Below are 19,708 nucleotides of genomic sequence, written 5' to 3'. Positions count from 1 at the left end.
ACCTATTCATGCAGATCAATTAACTACCCGGCCACCCTTTCACTAGTTAAATTACCAGTCTTAAGGTTATGAATTGAGAACTTTTCTCTTCCTCCTATATACAATTAGGAAGGATATCAAGAACTCGGGAGGCCCCCTAATTCAGTCGGTAGCTTCAGAGTGGGTTCAGGATGGAAATAGCCAATCTTGGAGATCCCAGGGTCTCTTATTTTAGGCTTGTGATCAGGTGACTCGTTTAAGATTTTCCTAACCATTTGGTTTTATGTCATCACCACCCATCCTGAACCCCTGGTGGGAGAGGCAATTTGTTGACTGTTACCTGGGGGAACCGGACCATCCTTATTACTAAGGGAGGTTATTGTCGTTCGCCTTCGTACCTAGAACCGGACACCAAATTATTGATGGGTATCCCATTCATCACACACTAGTTCCAGACCCTACTCAAATTCCATCCCACCCTGTGATACTTGGCATGCAGGTTCACTATAGTACTAATTGTCGGGGAAAACAGAGGTTGGGATGGGAAACAGGCTCCCCGAGAAGAGATAAGAAGTGAATTCCTCGGCAACTAAACTCCTGCTCTCTTCGGTAATGGGTGGTTCGGTGGATTGAGTTGTCCAACTCTAAGGGCTTGCAGCCTATTTAAACTTCCCGAGGGTGTTCCTCTACAAGGAGAATCTATCTTGGGGCTGGGGGTGGTTGTTTTGGTGCTATTATCGGTTTGATGGTTCTGCTGCTCCTGCTGGCATTGCAGCTAAATTCCCTTCATGGCATTCTTCCTAGGAATTCGAACCCACACTCCACAATAAATCCCACATTTCTTCTTTATTCATTAGCCTGCTAGCCTTTAGAATAGTAGGGGCAACCAACTAATCTCTAGACGTAATATATGTGCCTTTGAAGGCATATCATTCCATTGCTTTCCATCCAGGTATGAAGGCCTAGCCTAATTAGGTCTTTCCATCCTTCTTGCTCTTTCGCAACCAATCAATAGCTTGAATCCGAGACATGTTATGTCTATAATGAACTACAAGGAGGACCTACTAACCCCCTACTCTATAATGAACGGAAATAAAGTTGGGGGGCCCCCCACCAAGATCCTGTGCATTGGCTATTCTTTTCCTCTTGCCTTAGCCTTTGCATCAATCATCAGTAGATACACGTCCTCATCTCAGAACATTACTTCTTTTAACCTATCGCTTTGTTGCCTTTACTTTACCTCGATTCTATACGTAACATGGGTGGGTGGCCCCTACTATTCTATGGCTAGTTGAGTAGGGGCCCTACTACTACTATAATTGCCTGGGCACCTTAGCGCCCTCTGAACTTTCAACTATGATTGGGGGGGGGGGGGGGGGGGCTCTGCACCAAGGGGTAAGAGTGAGAGATCCTCTGACCAGAACAAAAGGGGACCTCTCAGTAGGCCTACACAGGTTCAACAGTAGGCCCCTGTCAGTCATACCTATCAGCAGCTTAGTTCATTAGCGAAGTAGAACATAATAGAGGGAAGAAGAGACAAAGACACCCTTCCGATTTATTTCTTCGAGTAGCTTCCCCAAAGAAAGATAAGTTAAAGAGATTCAAAGGGAAAGGAAAAAAACACTATTATGTTGCAATGGATGAAGGTGTGACTGATGAAGATGACAATGAAGAGATTGTGTTTGTAGTTGTAAAGGAGGAATTGTCTGATGAGAAGGCACTAGTTTCTCATGTAAAAAATAGTAATGAATGGATTATAGACAGTGGTTGTTCACACCATATGACTAGAGATAAGAGTAAGTTCCTAACTCTTAAAGAATTTGATGGAGGTGTTGTTAGATTTGGAAATGACTCTCCCTGCATGGTGAAAGGTAAAGGTTCCATTTCTTTGAATGGGAAGAATAATATTGATGATGTATTTTGGGTTGATGGTCTGAAACATAATCTGTTAAGTGTTGGACAACTCAATGATAAAGGTTATTTGCTTGAGTTTAATGGTGGAATCTACAAAATTCTTGGAGGAAATGGTGAACTGATTGCTACCGGAAAACAAACAAGAGGTAACTTATTTCATTTAAATGCTAATATCAATAGTTGTCTAGTTGCAAAGATGGAAGATAGTTGTTTATGGCACAAGAGATGTTTTCATATGAATTTTGATAACTTGGTGAAGGTAAGAAAGTCTAGTGTTGTGAGAGGATTACCACAAATTGTTAAACCGGATAATGTGATGTGTAAAGACTGTCAAATTGGTAAGATGACCTCTATTTCATTTAAGAGAAAGAAGTGTACATCTGAAAATATTTTGGATTTGGTTCATACTGATCTCTATGGCCCTATGAGAAAAAAAAGTTATTTTGGTGACAAATATTTCATGCTTTTTACCGATGACTATTCTAAGAGGATATGGGTTACATTCCTAAAGGAGAAATCTGAAGCCTTTAGTAAATTTAAAGCATTTAAAGCTCTAGTTGAGAATGAGACCGATAAAAACTTGAAATGCTTAAGATTTGATCTAGGAGGAGAATTCACATCTAATGATTTTGTCAAGTATTGTGATGAATAGGGTATCAAGAGACAGATGTCTGCTCCAAGGACACCACAACAAAATAGTGTAGCAGAAAGGATGAACCGAACAATTGTTGATGTTGCTAAAACAATGTTATTACAAGGTAATATGCCTAAGATGTTTTGGACAGAAGTGATAAGTACTATAGTCTACACATTAAACCAGATACTTGTAAAGAAAGACAACAATAAGACACCTTATGAGCTATGGTATGGTAAAAATCTTTGTGTTAGTTATTTCAAAATCTTTGGAAGTCAATGTTTTATTAAAAAGGATAACTACACTGGAAAGTTTGATGCAAAATCTGATGAAGGAATATTTCTTGGTTATTCTTCTAAGAGCAAAGCATATAAATGCTATAATAAGAGAACTAAGAAAATAGTTGAAAGTGTTAATGTGAAGGTGGATGATTTGTCAAATAAATCTGAAGGATCAAGCAGGTCTGAACCTAAAAAGATGATAATGAAGAAAGACTTGTTATCTTTGAACCGGAAGCACAAAATAATGATCAACCGGAAAATGCAGTACCGGTAAGAGGGGACGATGAAGAATAAAGTAGTGAATTGACTGGTGAATCAGATGAGGAAGATACAAAACCGACACAGACTATGCTTAGATATGTGATATTAAATCACTCTCAGGACCAGATAATTGGTGATAAGAATGCAGGTGTGCAGACCAGAAGGAAGATTAGAGAAAATTCTTGTTTGATCTCTACAATGGATCCCAAGACAGTTAAGGAAGCACTCAAAGATGATAACTGGGTGAAATCAATGAATGAGGAATTAGATCAAATAGAGAAAAATTAGACATGGTCACTTGTTCCTAGACCTAAGGACAAGAATGTGATTGGAACCAAATGGGTCTTCAAGAATAAGTTAAATGAAGATGGAAAAGTGGTAAGAAATAAAGCAAGGTTAGTCTACAAAGGATATGCACAGGAAGAAGGTGAAGACTATGGTGAAACTTTTTCAATGGTTGCAAGATTGGAAGGAGTAGGGATGTTGCTGGCATTTGCTGCATACAAGGGATTCAAAGTCTACCAAATGGATGTCAAGTCATCCTTTTTGAACAGAATTCTTGAAGAGGAAGTATACATTGAACAACCATATGGTTTTTCCTTGACCGATGATAAGGACATGGTATGTAAGTTGCATAAAGCTTTGTATGTTCTAAAGCAGGCACCGAGAGCATGGTATGAGAGATTACATGCACATTTGATCAAGATTGGATTCCAGCATACCAATGAGGACAATAATATTTATCTAAAAACTGATGGAGACACGATGCTAATAGCTGAAGTATTTGTAGATGACATAATTTTTGGTGGAGATGATAGAATGAGTATGGACTTTGCTGATGAGATGAAAAAGGAATTCAAGATGTCTCTAATTAGTGAAATAAAGTTCTTTATTGGATTACAGATCCAACAATTGGATGGTGGTATATTTATCTATCAAAGCAAGTATACTAAAGAGGTGTTGGAGACTTTTGGCATGGAAGACTGTAAACCAGTAGGTACATCGATGGTAACATGCTGCAAGTTGACAAAGCAAGATGATTCACCTGATGTTAGTGAAAAAGAATACAGGTCTATGATTGGTAAACTACATTATGTTGTACATAGCAGACTAGACATTGCTCATGTTGTTGGGTTAGTTGCAAGATTCCTAAAGAGCCCAAAGAAAGTCACATGGTGGCTATTAAGAGGATCTTCCGATATCTTAAAGGAACATTAGACTATAGATTATGGTATCCCTGCAAACAAAATTTCACTTTAGTTGTTTTTACTGATGCAGACTGGGCAGGCAATGTGGATGATAGGAAAAGCACAACCGGTGGAGATTTTCTACTTGGAGGAAGACTTGTAGCATGGACAAGCAAGAAACAACCTTGTGTTTCTCAATCTATAGATGAAGCTGGGTATGTTGATGCATCCATGAATTGCATGTAGGCCATATGGATGAGACAAGTGCTATAAGGATTCAAGATAGATATGTCTGAACCATTGACTATATATTGTGACAATACGAATGCAATAAATATTTCCAAAAATCTTGTACTTCATGCAAGACCAAGAATATAGAGTTGAAGTATCATTTCTTAAGGGAAAGAGTTCAGGAGAAGCAGGTAAAGATGGAGTATGTGAAGAGTAAAGTTAAGTTAGCTGATATCTTTACTAAACCATTGCCAAAGACTACTTTTGAGTTTCTCAGAAGAAAATTAGGGGTTAGACCCCTACACCGAAAGAACTAAGATGTTGGAGTTGCATCAATCCTGTGGATTTCATGTTTATTTTTCATTAAGGATTGATGAAGATGTGAGCTACTTCATAGGGGGAGCGACTCTAATGCAGTATGATATGATTTATAGTTTTGGTCAGATTGAAGTCAAGTGATGGATTTTTTTTAACTTTTGCATTGTTGTCAAAGGGGGAGAAGAAAAATAAATCAGTTAATCAATTATGGGAGAAGAAAAAGAAATCTGATGATCAGGCTTGAGGAGAAGAAAAGATAGTGAAGACCGGCAGTTAATGTGCTAAGATGTAGATGATTGGCATATATTATTGTATACTAATTGTATAATTGATTGGTGTTGCCATCAATGCCAAAGGGGGAGATTGTTGGCATGATTGGCATAACTGATGCAGATGAGTTGATGATTGTATCAGTAGAAGAATGATGATGACATGATCAATTATTTGTGTTGTCATTGATGGCAACCTATGTCAATTAATGTTTGATGATGGTTATAGATGAACTTTAATGTCTGACTTGTTGGATAAGTAATTTGGTCTACCAGATTTAGAATTTGTAAGTATGATAGGGTTTACCGACAGGATTGAGAATTAGGACTTCAACTGGTAAAAGAAAAGATTTTGATGGAATCGGTAAATCAGTGATGGTTGGAGACTTGTGGTTTGAGACATAAGCTTTTATGATGGATTTGTGTATGTGACCAGAACCACATCCTATGTTGATTACCAGAACTAGGCATGTTTTGAATTTCTGATGGAGTTGTGCTAGGGTTTTAGTAGGGTTTTAGGACTGGTGATGAATTCACTCAACCGGTAATGATTTCTATTATGACGGTGAGTCTACACGAAGTTGGTAACATGGCACAACCCACGTGAAATATTTAATTGTTGTTTTGGCGCTATTCAAGGAATAATTTCTTGGGAATCAGCAAAACACTTAGTAGAGTGTTTTGAGGATACAGATCGAATTTTCGTGATGGGTTATGAATAATCAACAGTTGATATTGCATTGTAATTTTTTGTAATGATCTGATATGATTTGTATTGTAATTCAAGATGTAATTAGGTTTTATGGCCGACCTACTTCAGATGGCTATTTAGGGCGACACAACTGATGTTTCATGTGTCAGTGGCATTAGGAGAATGAGTTAAGCCGTCCAAAACAAGATGGAGATCTTCCTAAGTGTTGCAGACTGTGAAGCATAACTGGATCTGATTTAGCAAGCTAAAAGTGCGAAGTAACAGATCATTTTTCATTGTTGTTCTCTAACAATTACAACAGCATAAATCCCTTAACCAGGTAGGTCCTAATAGGCCTTTGCCATCTAAGTCCCCTACAAGGGCAGCTCACAAAAGAGTGTTTAAATCCTCTAACCAGGTTGATCCTAACAGATCATTAAGCTCCTAGCAGGAGTGATAGGAAAATCCCTTAACCGGGTGACTCCTAACAGGGTCTGCTCCTAACCGGGCGTATTGTAAGCTCCTAACAAGGCGTACTTTGAAAGAGTACAAATTATTGTGGGTACCAATCCCCACCATATTTTTTCCCATTTGGGTTTCCACGTCAAAAATCTTGGTGTTCATGTGTGGAATGTCTTTTCATAGTGTTTATGTTTTCATGCATTATTTCTGATTATCGATTATGATAAGTTTACTATTGTTTATCAGAGGTTTGTAAGTGGTTACTGGTAATGTTAATGAATTGATATATGAAGTATTTTGAACTGATAATAAGTCAGTATGAGTATGTGTTGATCAGATATCTAGTTGGTGAATATTCTGATTAATAAGATTGCATAAGTGGGTAACAAGTGAATGAGATCCGCTAAAGGGATAGATTCATTGATTTCATATCAGTTGTAAATGGTATTTTGATTTGAAGTTATAAATTGTCTTAATACTGATTCACCCCCCCCCCCCCCACTCTCAATATTAACTGGATCCTTATAGGATTAACACCAACATGGTATGTGTAACAAATGGTTTTGGTTCTCATTAGTCTGACAATATTTTCTCCTACATTCACCATCTTGACATTTGATCCCCTTATCTTAAAAAAACCCTATCCATTATCCAACATACATCCACCATCACATCCCTTTAATCCCAAACTTCACCTAGTGTCCATCACCATTTATTTGATATCCTTAATGCACCATCCCTTCCATTTACCTCAATAGCATCCTATAACATAAAAAAAAGGATAGTACCATGTTTACATTTTGCACTAGTAACTTAGCAATCAACATACTTTATACCAACATTTATGAATGCAATTATAATAAATAGGGTCTATATAATAATAGTTATTTAGCAAGGGATACTATCACCATGAAAAGTAATGCTTGAGTCCTCCATCCAAATCCCTATTTCCCATCAACAGTAATCATCTAATCTCTCTCAATCCAAATCTATATCTTCTACCCTCAATCCAAATCCATCTAATCCATCCAAAAAGAAAAATTAAAACAATAAAGAGAAAGCACTTGTCTAAGGGTAAAAACCACTAATATAGTGCCTTGGCAAGTACCATGATGAAAACCAAGTAAACATGCATCATGTGTAAATCCTACATATGTTATCACCCTATACTTGGAGGCAAGCTACCCCATCCTATCTCTTCCATCCTATTTATACATTAGCTACATCTATGTGCATATCCCATCATATCAATTCCATACTCCATTCTCACTTTCTATCTTGATACAATCATGGGCATAATCGCCAAGCATGCTTTAGACAACATAAGAATTAGTTTCTTTGTGATTCTCCCTCTTGGAGCCCCTCATATCCACAACGATATCTAAAATGAGGCATGTTCTTTATATGCAACATATTCATTGGAGATCACATCTTAAAATCCTTCATCTGATAATCCTCACATCACTTATTCACCAATCCCTCTATCATTCCATCTGTGTCCATGACCTTGGTTCTCCCATCCACAAGGTTTGATATGGAAGGTGAATAATAGGTTAAGGATTTTCAATCACATGAGACTTTGCTATTACCAAAAAACATGTTTCTTAGTACTTGGTTGTTCCACTTGATCTCATTTACATGCAAATTGACCTTTCTTGGGCCAGTTATGAAAGACAAACAATGAGATATTCAATCTATGTATTGATGCCAAGGTTAGATGGGTATGATATAAATCAAGGGAATGCACATGTTGAGGCATTTTAAAATTTCATGGAGAAATAATAGTTTTAAGATTAGGACATGTGGATAAAATTCTTTTTTAGGTTACTGAGGGGAAAGGCAAAAAAATGGTATAATGGTTTTTCAAAGATTTTCTTTGCCTCTTGGAATCATTTCATAGCTACATTTGAAGAAGAATTAACTTTAGACCCCACTACTCTTGTTGAAGAATTGTAAGACATCAAATGACAAGGGGAAGAGCCTAGATCTATTGTTCTTTCCAAGATTCCAAGTGATTTATGACATAACATGCCTACTTGTATTGATATGTTCCTTGAAGCTTATGAAGTTGATCTAATTCCAATATGGGAAGAATTTAATTTGGTAGTGTGAATGATGAGTAAGAAACATTTTTCTTGTTTGATCTCTTACCTTCTTTTGTCCCTATTTTTTTTTTTGAAATTTCTATTGATTGTTTGTATGAGGACAGTATAGGTGTAGTTGTACATGGAAATGAAAATGCATAGATAAGTGTTTGCATAGCTAATGATATTGGTTTTGATGACTCTATCCTTGAAAAATATGATGTTGGTAATCACATGGATGCATATGAAAACCTTTTTTTTTGTCTATAATATGTCTTCATCATGCACAGTGCACTTCTATAGGTTCTTATGAAAGTGTTTTTGTTGAGTTAAGTGTGAAAGAAGAGGTATGCCACAAGTCTGATTTTTTTTTAGCACTTGTTACTTAGAAAATTGCCAATAAGAGATTGAAATAGAGAGACAATTTGAAGAGTGCAGCTCTTCACATGAAGTGTCTTGTGACCCAAATAGTTGTGTTGATGGAGATTTTATTTGCACAGTTGATTCCAAGGTATGCCATTTTGTTGTTGTCCTTGAGGTGAGTAGAATTGAGGATGAGTCTTGTCTCTGTTATGGGAATGTATCTTCTTCTAGTGGGGATGCCAGTGTACCTAAGTTTGAGTTTTTCACTTGGGCCCAACATATGTCTTGTGTTGGCATTGAGCAACAACAATTCCTCTAGGTTGATGATCAACCTATTGATCATGTTTTTTATGTGCCAAAGCTTCAAATGTTTCAAATTGAGTTGTTAGAGGATGAGTTTCTCTCAGTTGATCAACATGAAGAGGTAGAATTTATTTTTTTCATTTTGAATTAGAGGAATTCTCCTTTTCCCTCAATTCACCCATGGAAATAAAGAATTATGAAAATACCATAGATTCTTTCGATGTTGAACTAAGTTTTAAAATTTTGCCCCTATTGCTACAAAAATAAATGATGAGATCCAAGACGGTGTAGTTGTCTATGTTCTTTGGTTTTAATGTAATGGAAAGTTCAATAGTGGAGCAAGTCTTCACTTGTTCAATGGTAATCATGGGATTGTGCTTGAAAAAAGAAAATTACACTTGTTGTCATTGTGTGAAGAAAGAAACAATTCGAGGTTGATATAATTAGTTCCTTTAACAAGATGGTGTTTGAAAGAGGTAAATGATCAAGTCCATCCTTTGCAAACTCGACCTACTTTGTGTTAAAATTTTGTGGCATGGCCATAGTTGTGTTGTTATTGTTGTGTCTTATTGATTGGTTGTGATCTTGTCATCTACATGTGTTTGTAGCTCCCCATGAGTCATTCCTGCTTTTGTTTTTTTGTGGTCCGCCTAAAGATTTGGATTCTTCTTGTTCCTACAAGAGGCACACATCCCCAACTAGATCCATCCATTGTTGGAGCTCAAATTTGTGCTCCCTTTCTCACTCCAGCTCACTTCTTTATGTGTGCCTATAGAGTGTGATCCTTTATCAATAATAGGTCAAAGAAAGCTCATAAGAGTCATCATTTGTAATGTTTACTAGGTTGTGTTCCTCTTCTTTGTCTATAGCCTATTCCTGAAACATTAGAAATGCAAAATTGGCTAAATATGATTGGTTGAAGCTTACATGGGACATATTTTATCCCCTTTAGAAAAATAAAATAAGGTAATTGGAGCTTCCATAAGAACAAGGAAACATTGGTTCACAATTATCATGGAACCCCTAGCAGATTAGTATTGGCACCATTGAAGAAAAAAGGAAAGCATGAGGAAGAGGAAAGGCTATGCATGGGTGGTATTGGTTTTTTATTAACATGAAAGTGCCAACCATGGAATGTTGAAATATTGACTCCACTCCGGGACCACAAACAACAATATAACCTTCACAATAGAGAGAAAAGTACTTCACCATAGAAATGATGATGATATTGAGATGAATAATAATGTACAAGAGCCTCGCTTAAATAGGCAAGATTTGAGATGAGAACACCAATGAGATGCAATGGTAGGTGCAACCACCTAACACAAATTACTAAATACAATAAATATAAAATAATAATAAAGTTTACCTACTACCTAGAAATAATAATTTACCTAAGTTAAACTTAAGCTATGAGTAAATACTAATTTACTCCAACATGGAAAAGGTAGAGCCTACATCAATTCTTAGCTGTGTGTGAAACTATTGACATAGGATAAGTGTTGTCTATATCTTTTCCACTCACCCTACCCACTCACATTCATGGTGTCATTCACCCAACAACCAAAATCAATTGCATCTTGTCCTCCATTAATGAACAACACTCATTTTTTGCACAATTCAACCTACACCATGTATTTTGAGCTGCTATAGTATAACATGTTAGGGTTACACTTGGCTATTTTTAAGAGGGAATTTTGACTCGTTTTTTAGGAGGTTGGTTGTTGTGTGGTCTCAAGATGCCAAAGGAAGTTGCAATGTAATCATTGGTGACAATTTAGTCTATTTTGTAGGTACAAACCGTCAAGATTAAAGAAGGCTAATATTGCAAGTAGTTTCTAGTATAGAATGTCTCCAAAGCATTGTGTATGTTTAAAAATATTTCTTGGTCACAACCATGCATTTCCCTTTGCCACATTTGTTGGCATGTGTGTAATTTTTGGGTCAGATGAATGTAACTACATTCTAAAAGCATTGCAAGTATTGAAATGATCTCTTTCATTCTATACATGAATACGAGTAGTTATGTTGTGGATTACCAAGTATGTTTTATTATAGAATTTCATGATCACTAATGTATTCAAATACATGGCTTCATGTTTTTTTATTTCAGTTTGTTCTTTTTCAATGTGTTATGACTCTATTGCCCTATAGATAGGCATTAGTCTAGAATCACATTCCAATATCATACCACTAAATTAAAACATAAACCATTAGTATAGGAGTAGGAGTAGTTTATGTACATTCACAACTTAGTAATATAACTAGGAATTTATCTTTTGTGAGACTAAAATGAATGCATTTCATGTGTATTATGATTGTACATTAGGATTTTTTAGGCAAATAATTGTTCTTGGTTCATTGAGAAGCTTTGGAATTGTTGGTGTAAATTATGTCTCATAATTACACTTTACTTAAGTTGACTTAGGGTAATGCATCTCATAGTAGTTTGCATATGAGACACTTAGGGAACTGTGTATCTAGGGAAGTTGCTTGTAGGAGAAATTCCACCTTTTGTGGTCTTATCTGGTTGTTACATTCTACCTTCAGTGGGTGATCCACCTCTTGTAGAATATTTTATTGTTTCTCCTACCTACCCCTACCTACCCTTGTATTTCATTGAGCCAAATGTCATGACTATGTTCTCTAATGTCTTGCCTTTATAAGCAAGCTCATTTACATTGTATCCAATTTTTTCAATCAGATCAGTTAGTTGGGTATTTTGCATCTTGATAGGAATACAATTTATTCTTGTCACATATTTTGTTCTCTCTTGTTTGTGCTATCAATTGGACTCTAGATCTTGACAAATTCTCACGGGGACCAAGACATCAAGTTAGGTTTGGTTGTCCATGTTTTGTTATTGTTCAATTTATGTGATCTCAATATATATTAAGGTATACCCTTCGAAATACTCTCTTGAATCTAAGTTGAGCTCAAAGAGTGGGAGACAAAACCCACTCTCGTTAAGTTGGCATTGAACGTCCATGGTCTATTGATGAGTTGATTTTAGTTACATGACAATAGTGTTGGCCTTGTGTGTAGGATTTGGTTCTAGGAAGTGGACTGGTGGTATTGGGATTCAACAGTTGTAGAATCCTTTATTGTTGTACTTGGCACCTTGGGATTTTCACTTCCTTGCTATGTTACAATTCTACACACATTAGTTTGTCATTCATTGTGGACCTAATAGTGGAATTCATACATTTATCATTGTTTTTACCTTCCTAGATAAACTTAAGATAAAAGCAGACACATTTGTCTATCTTATTTGTTGTCTGCGGAGGTTGAAAGACCAGAATAGGGGATTGACAATTCATGGCAAGCTCACAAACATCCCCAACATTTCCTCTCTTCTCAACTATAGGTTTTCATGTGGAGTTCATCAAATGGGGGTTTGCATTCTCTTTTATCTCTCATTTTCAAATCTATTTCCATTTTAAAATACAAACATCAAACTATTTTTTAATATTTTCATATCATCTAGTGTATCCTAGTTTGTTGCTTCTATTGTCCTTGTTTCCTATTGTGCAAGTGAGTTTGAAATCTGGTGAAAGCATTAGATTTTATAGCTTTTCTAGATGACAATAGAAAAGACTACAATGTATTACATGGACATCCATGCATCAAGATATCATCCTGAACAATGAGCTTCATCCTCTGGCACCATGTTCTTTATTTTCTACTATTTCAATTTTTACATTGAATTTGTCATTTTAGTTCCTCTATTTCCTCTAATATGTAAATGTCTATCACACATCTTAGAATCTATTTCCCAATTCAATAAATGTAATGTTAAAATTAAGCTAGCTTACATTTTGGATTACATTTTTACCAACCCAACTTTTTGCATACCTTTCCTAACCTTCTGTTTTTCACAATGAACATCTTATCCTCCTTATATCACTTTCAATCTTTTCTCATGACGTAGGAGGATCCAAGGGGCATTTTGAGGAATCTACATTATGTCAAGGAAATGAAAAATCTACAATAAAGTGTGTCTTTGATGGTTGATAACTTGTGATGAGGAAAAGTTTATGCATTTCATCATATTTTGTAAATGGGTGTTGTGGTTTCAAGATTAGTTCTATGTATAGTTTAAATTGTTCTAATATTAAAGTTTGAAGTGATTTAGATTGGTCTATGTCTATGATTGTGCAAATAGAATTCTACGAGTTGAAAGTGGTGTTTAGTTAAACTTATTTTGGTTTGTCGAGGGTTATTTTAGGTTTTCACCAAAGGATAAATGTTTTTGGAGGTTTTGATTTTCCATCGATGACTTGTTCAAGTTCATGAATGTCCATGCATCACGATACCATCCTGAACAATGAGCTTCATCCTCTGGCACCATGTTCTTTATTTTCTACTATTTCAATTTTTACATTGAATTTGTCATTTTAGTTCCTCTATTTCCTCTAATATGTAAATGTCTATCACACATCTTAGAATCTATTTCCCAATTCAATAAATGTAATGTTAAAATTAAGCTAGCTTACATTTTGGATTACATTTTTACCAACCCAACTTTTTGCATACCTTTCCTAACCTTCTGTTTTTCACAATGAACATCTTATCCTCCTTATATCACTTTCAATCTTTGCTCATGACGTAGGAGGATCCAAGGGGCATTTTGAGGAATCTACATTATGTCAAGGAAATGAAAAATCTACAATAAAGTGTGTCGTTGATGGTTGATAACTTGTGATGAGGAAAAGTTTATGCATTTCATCATATTTTGTAAATGGGTGTTGTGGTTTCAAGATTAGTTCTATGTATAGTTTAAATTGTTCTAATATTAAAGTTTGAAGTGATTTAGATTGGTCTATGTCTATGATTGTGCAAATAGAATTCTACGAGTTAAAAGTGGTGTTTAGTTAAACTTATTTTGGTTTGTCGAGGGTTATTTTAGGTTTTCACCAAAGGATAAATATTTTGGGAGGTTTTGATTTTCCATCGATGACTTGTTCAAGTTCATGAATTTGTTAATTCTAGCATGACAACGTGCTTCGTATAGTCTAGAACTTTGTGCCAACTTGAAGCTAACATAGATTGTTTGTGAAGCTTAAGGAAGGTAGGGGAGAGGGCCCTATAGTGGAGCACCCTATCTTCATACCTCCTAAAATTCGTTTTAGATATTTCAAATAACTTTGAATTTTGTAGAGCTACTTACATGTCAATTCACCTACTTAAAAAATTTGATTTCAAGTCCACATGGTCAAATATGATGCCACATCACATCTTTTTTTGCCAAGGTGTCCAAAATGATCCCAAAAAGAAGACCCACAGTTGTGTACTAAGGCATGTTTATTGGTGTGCTGATGTGGCATCACATAAGTGGTTGCTTTTTCAAATTTAATAGAATCTTTTTGGGGATAAATATTGACATGACACTCTTTATGATTCACTAATAGACTAATTGTGTTCCCCTCGCATCCCCACTATTAGACCCCACTCCACTATATATATGTGATTTCAATTCATTCGTAAGTAGGTAAAGAAGATTCAGGAGTGAAGGTATAACAAGTTAGCAGCAAGGGAGCAAGTACTAACAAGGTGAGACAACGAGGAGTATGATGTGGAGTGTAATCATGTGAGTGGTTCATGTGAGGATGATTTGATTTCACCTAACATTAATCTCAACTACATAGACCCCAACAAAAGCTTGACACCATGCCATATTGTTGTTCGATGCCTGTCAGTTTAAAGGCCAAATTCCACCTCTCTTAGAACCATATTTTGTAAAATATAAAGACACTGCCTTTGCCAGTCCTCCTGCAACTAATCAATTTGTCTCAGCTCCAAAGTTCATTGACATCCAATGAGACCTTTCTGCCTTGAAGCGGATCTTAATTCCAAGAACACTCAGTCCAAGAGGCTATACTCAATGTGTTGTACATGTAACTTTATCAGGTCAATTTCCCACCCTCTTGGCTCTTCAATGGTTCCCAGTGCAACATTGCTCTCATGGCCTTCAAGCTTAAGCAGCCTTTTACATGGTGAAAACCCACTGATCATAGATATATAACCCAACTCATAAACAAGTTATAGAAATTCAAGTGTTTAGATGTGCTCCCTTATGCACAACAGGTTCACATCCTTATATGTGATACTTAACCAATCTGCCTCCTAAAAAAGTTAAAATTTGACAGAGACTGCCCTACAGCATTGACAGAGCAAAGAATTCTAATCCATTTAGGAATGATTCTACGTCCTTTTGCCACATAACTCTCATCTCCCAGTTTGCAAAGCATCCTAATCATAATCTCATGGCGATGAGTCTAATACTAATATTCTCTTCCCACAGTTTCTAGTCAAATGTCATAAATGAGAGCCCAGTGCCTATTTTATTATATACCTTGACATAAGTTTTAGAGCCAATAATAGAATGTAGTAGTCAATGGCTCAGTATTATCAATTATGTAGTAGTGAAGCTTCTGTGTTTGTGTATGTTGAAGAAAACATGCTCACCCATGGTCAATCTTGGTTTCACCTCGCCTTGTTAGCTAAAATAATTCATCATTGTGCTTTCAATTTGACTGTAGCCTGTACCTTTTTGTTGGAGCTCCCTTTCACTCCTTTATGTTTTTCCCTTTATCTAGATTCCACATTACTAAATAATATCTCTACATATTCCATGGTAGTAAATACTTTCTCTCTCTCACTCTCTCTCTCGCTGACACACAGACCTGTGCATGATGTGCCCTCTAGCTATTTAGGGATGGTAAACAATGTTCTAATGTCCTTCAGAGGATGATTTTTGTGGACTGAAATTGTAAATTATCCTTCCATAAATAACTCTTATCAATAAAGAACTCATCATTATGCTGAGTTCCAACCATTTATTTTAGAAATTCCTGTCAGTAGGTAGAACCTATCTTTGTGTACTGAAACGGTAAATTATTCTTCCACAAATAATTCTATCAATAAAGAACTCATTACCATGCTCAGTTTCAAGTTCAACCATCTATTTTAAAGTTCCTCTGTCAAATGGGCCTTGATCCATTTATGTTACACACATTATATCGATTTGGTAGAATATCTTTCACTTACATTAAATAATGTGAAAAAAAATTGCACACGATTGAAATTCAAAACAAATGTTTCCATCCACATGCAGTTCTAGCAACTGTGAAGATGCACATAACTCCACTGCAAACTAGTGCTAACTGTCTTTGATTTGTGAAAATCATCATTGATCGGTACATTTAAAGCTCTTTCTCCGCTGAAACAAGTATTATCTACCAATCCAGTTAATCCCATGAAAGTTCTTTTTATGTTGAAACAAGTATTATATCAATCTAGTTAATCCCCAAGAAGTTGGATTCTAGATTGTATTTTAGGAGATGACGATGATCTTGTTATTAACAAGACCCTTACAAAGAAAATGTCTTCATTTATGTCAGATTGCTGCAGCAGATAAATCTGCAGGTAGAAATCAAACCTTTCAAGTTTTGTGCACCATTGGAAAATGCAATCTCCAGATGCAATGTATTGTGCACCCACCTCTCCATACATCTCTAGTAGTAGCAAGAATATGCATGTAATAAGTTAATACAACGTCAAAATGTCTTACAAATGGTCTGAAGGAGGGCTAGCAACTGGAGGACGACTGAAAATTCTATAGTGCACTGTTTTATTGGTTGGTATCTTTGCAACAGGTGGGGGGTCAGATGCAGCATAATCACTCTTATTAGAGTCCTCAGAAATTAAACTGGATACTTTTTCATCAATGCCGCCAGAATCATTGAGTATCCTCCTGTTTGCTCTCCTCCTTATATTTACCTCATTCCTGGTATCAAATTCTTCCTGTTCCGATGCAGTGGCAGAAAGAAAATATAAGTATCAACAAGAAGCATGGCAAAAAGTTAAAAATACTCAGACAGCCTGAGAAGCAAAAACCAAGTACATAATGTTCCCTGATGGATTATATATGCTCAGCAGAAGATTAGCAACTTAAATATTAGAAGAATATAAAATTGCTATGTTTTGTTTAACTTGACAGCTGAGCAACAGCAAAATCCACATAACTTATGGAGATTTGCAGTTAAGTAATCTAGATTTAGTATTGGAAGGGAAAATGCAATTATCACTGGAAGGGACAAAAATGTCTTTAAGCAACTCACATGCCTAAGATGGATAGTTCAACCTCAGTTACATAAAATGGCCATTGATCTGATGCACGTGAAGTGCGTGAAGGCAATTTTAACCATGTCTAAGATATCTAACAACAACTTACAGGACATAAACATGTGAATATATTGTTATCATTGTTGTGGTGCATTTTATGGATCAGAAATCCCATTTGATGTTGCCTTTTTGAAAGCTTTTGGCAAAGAAAACACTAACATCCGAACACTTGCAAAAAGGAACCAAACTTTGATAATTCTACACAAAGCCCATATACTAAGTCCCAACATATCAACCAAGGGAATTGCACCCTGAAGCAGAATTCTGTTTCTAGACTAGCTAAGATTCTGAAAAAATTTAGCAAACCATTCAGAAGAGCACTTGTATATACTATGAAGTAAAACAAAATCTCAGATCCACTAAGACATTTAGGATGAAACCATGTTGACACAACCGAATACTAAAGGTTGACAAAAACCTGTCAACCTTGAAAGCTTTATACTAAAGTATGCTTCTGAACTGGCCATGTTTCTATAATGTTTTAATCCATTTTAAAAAGCATGAAGCATTCACTTGGAATATCCTAAATCAAAACATAACCTCATTTTATAAATACTTTTCAATGTAAACCATATATAGAGACTGCGGAGAGATGGAAAAGGCAGCTCCTGTACCCTTGCATGCAAATAAATGGATGAGATGATATACCCATTGCCAATCACAAGTCCTATTTAACTTAATCATGTTAAATTTGGTTTCTTACAGCAAGACTCTGTAGGCTTTATCAGATAATCCCTTTGGGTTGTCCGTGTTCTGTATATCAACTCCTTTTAACTTTTAAGTAATGAAAATTAAGCTTCAAACAAAAACATAAAAATTTGCAAATATGGTATGGACTAGGAAACAAGATCCAATCATGCATGCAATCTCCAGGGTGACCTTCCACGAGATTGGGACCTCTCTTAATCATTCACAAGTTTATTTTTTATGTACAATTTTTCTTCCACAGTCGTTTTAGCCATCGGATACAGGAGCATGAGCCTTCGGCTGAACCTCTTTGGCTGAGAACCAAGGACGGAAGGGTATCCATTCGGCCAAATTCACGTAAGGCACAATCCCAACCTCATCCTTTTTTATGTGTCAGAACATTGCACTCAGCAAGACTTGATTCCTCATGGGCTCAAGAAGAACCTTTCAACTTCATTAGCAGACCAAAGGCCTATTGACCATTTCGCAAATTTAAAATTGTTTGACATTTGAGAACTTGGAAGAAGACATGAAAATTTATCTCTTTAAAATTTATGTTCTTCCCCCTGCAGTTCATTCTTCTCTGTATTGATACAAACTAAACTCACGGAAAATTAAAAAAAAAACATTGCTAATAATTATACTTGCTCTGTCCAAAATGTAACACATGCACACAGGCACAGAGACCAGTCAAATTTCTTAACCAAAAAATTTATAGCACATTTGAGATGCAGGGGATACTAAAAATTTAATTATTAATAAGAATGACAGAAAAAATGACATAAAACATCTATCCAAGCAGCAAACAGAAAAATAAATAATATAAGACTATTACCATTACTCCATGATCACACTCCAAACTGTTGCTGCTGCAAGGATTCTTTTCATGATCTGCACAAAAATCAAGAAACCAATCATGAATGTAGAAATTTAATAGCACCCACAATCAGAAATTCAATACAAAAACATCATAGATTGCCACCACTGACAAAGAAAAAATCTACCATAAACCATAAATGACCTACCATGAAAATGGGAATTGGCCAGTACCCACATGGTAATGAAAAGCAAGATTAAAATGTACAGCCACTTCATTTTGTATGGATTTCTTTCACTCCATAACGTAGTTGGGTGCCTGGGAATATAATTGTGTTTATTAAACTGTGAAAAAAGCGCCTTTGCAATCACTGATGATGGTCCTGTAACCGTCGAGCACAGGGAGAGACATGGAGGCCCTGCTTTACATAGACCTGGCAAGAGATGTTGGGTTTAGTGGTCTGCGATTCATCCATGCCTCCAATGCCATTCAGCTGCAACAATTGAGGTCACAATAAATGAGAATTCAATGCACAATTTGGTGTGTTCTACTTTTGGCATTGCCTTTTTCTCATTTATATAACAGCACTAAGAAAAAATCAGAGTGCCAATATTCATTTTATGATGATCAAAGCACCAACCTTTTGTTTTGGATAATTCAAATGATGCTCGTGAATGAGATTAGGCCTTGATATTGATTGTATCTATTTTGTCTTTTCCTTATGTATTTATATTGCATGGTATATTAAAAGAAAAATATATAAGCCTATTTAATTGAACTGCCAAAGTAAGGCTTGTATTCTGTATGGTTTATAAAAAAATAACCATTGTCCAAACTGGATGAAAATGATGCAAAATTTGAGACTCTTTGGCTGGCCTGGGAAGATGAAAAGAATGAACACAATCAAATTCCGAAACAATAAGCAGTAGGATGTACTTTTCAATAAAGTTAAATAAAAATGATTTAGTGTTATTTTTAAATGAGTTAGTTAAGGAGTCTTTTATATTTGAATCTTAGTTATCACAATTTTTTTCAAAGTA

General features: G+C 35.8%; 1 protein-coding gene across 1 annotated transcript; it reads right to left on the bottom strand.

Moving 5' to 3' along the window:
- Positions 1-16,059: 16,059 nt before the first annotated feature.
- Positions 16,060-19,307, bottom strand: LOC131050487 (uncharacterized). Its single transcript, XM_057984677.2, has 3 exons — positions 18,877-19,307; positions 18,687-18,742; positions 16,060-16,783 (listed from the first exon to the last, which is right to left on the bottom strand). Exons 1-3 carry the CDS (start codon positions 18,944-18,946, stop codon positions 16,547-16,549), a joined length of 363 nt encoding a protein of 120 aa, XP_057840660.1. The 5' UTR covers positions 18,947-19,307; the 3' UTR covers positions 16,060-16,546.
- Positions 19,308-19,708: the final 401 nt, after the last annotated feature.

Source organism: Cryptomeria japonica, chromosome 1, assembly GCF_030272615.1.
Source record: "Cryptomeria japonica chromosome 1, Sugi_1.0, whole genome shotgun sequence".
NCBI classification, from domain to species: Eukaryota; Viridiplantae; Streptophyta; class Pinopsida; order Cupressales; family Cupressaceae; genus Cryptomeria; species Cryptomeria japonica.
Note: the sequence above shows the minus strand (reverse complement) of the source record. Positions and strands in the feature narration are given on the sequence as shown.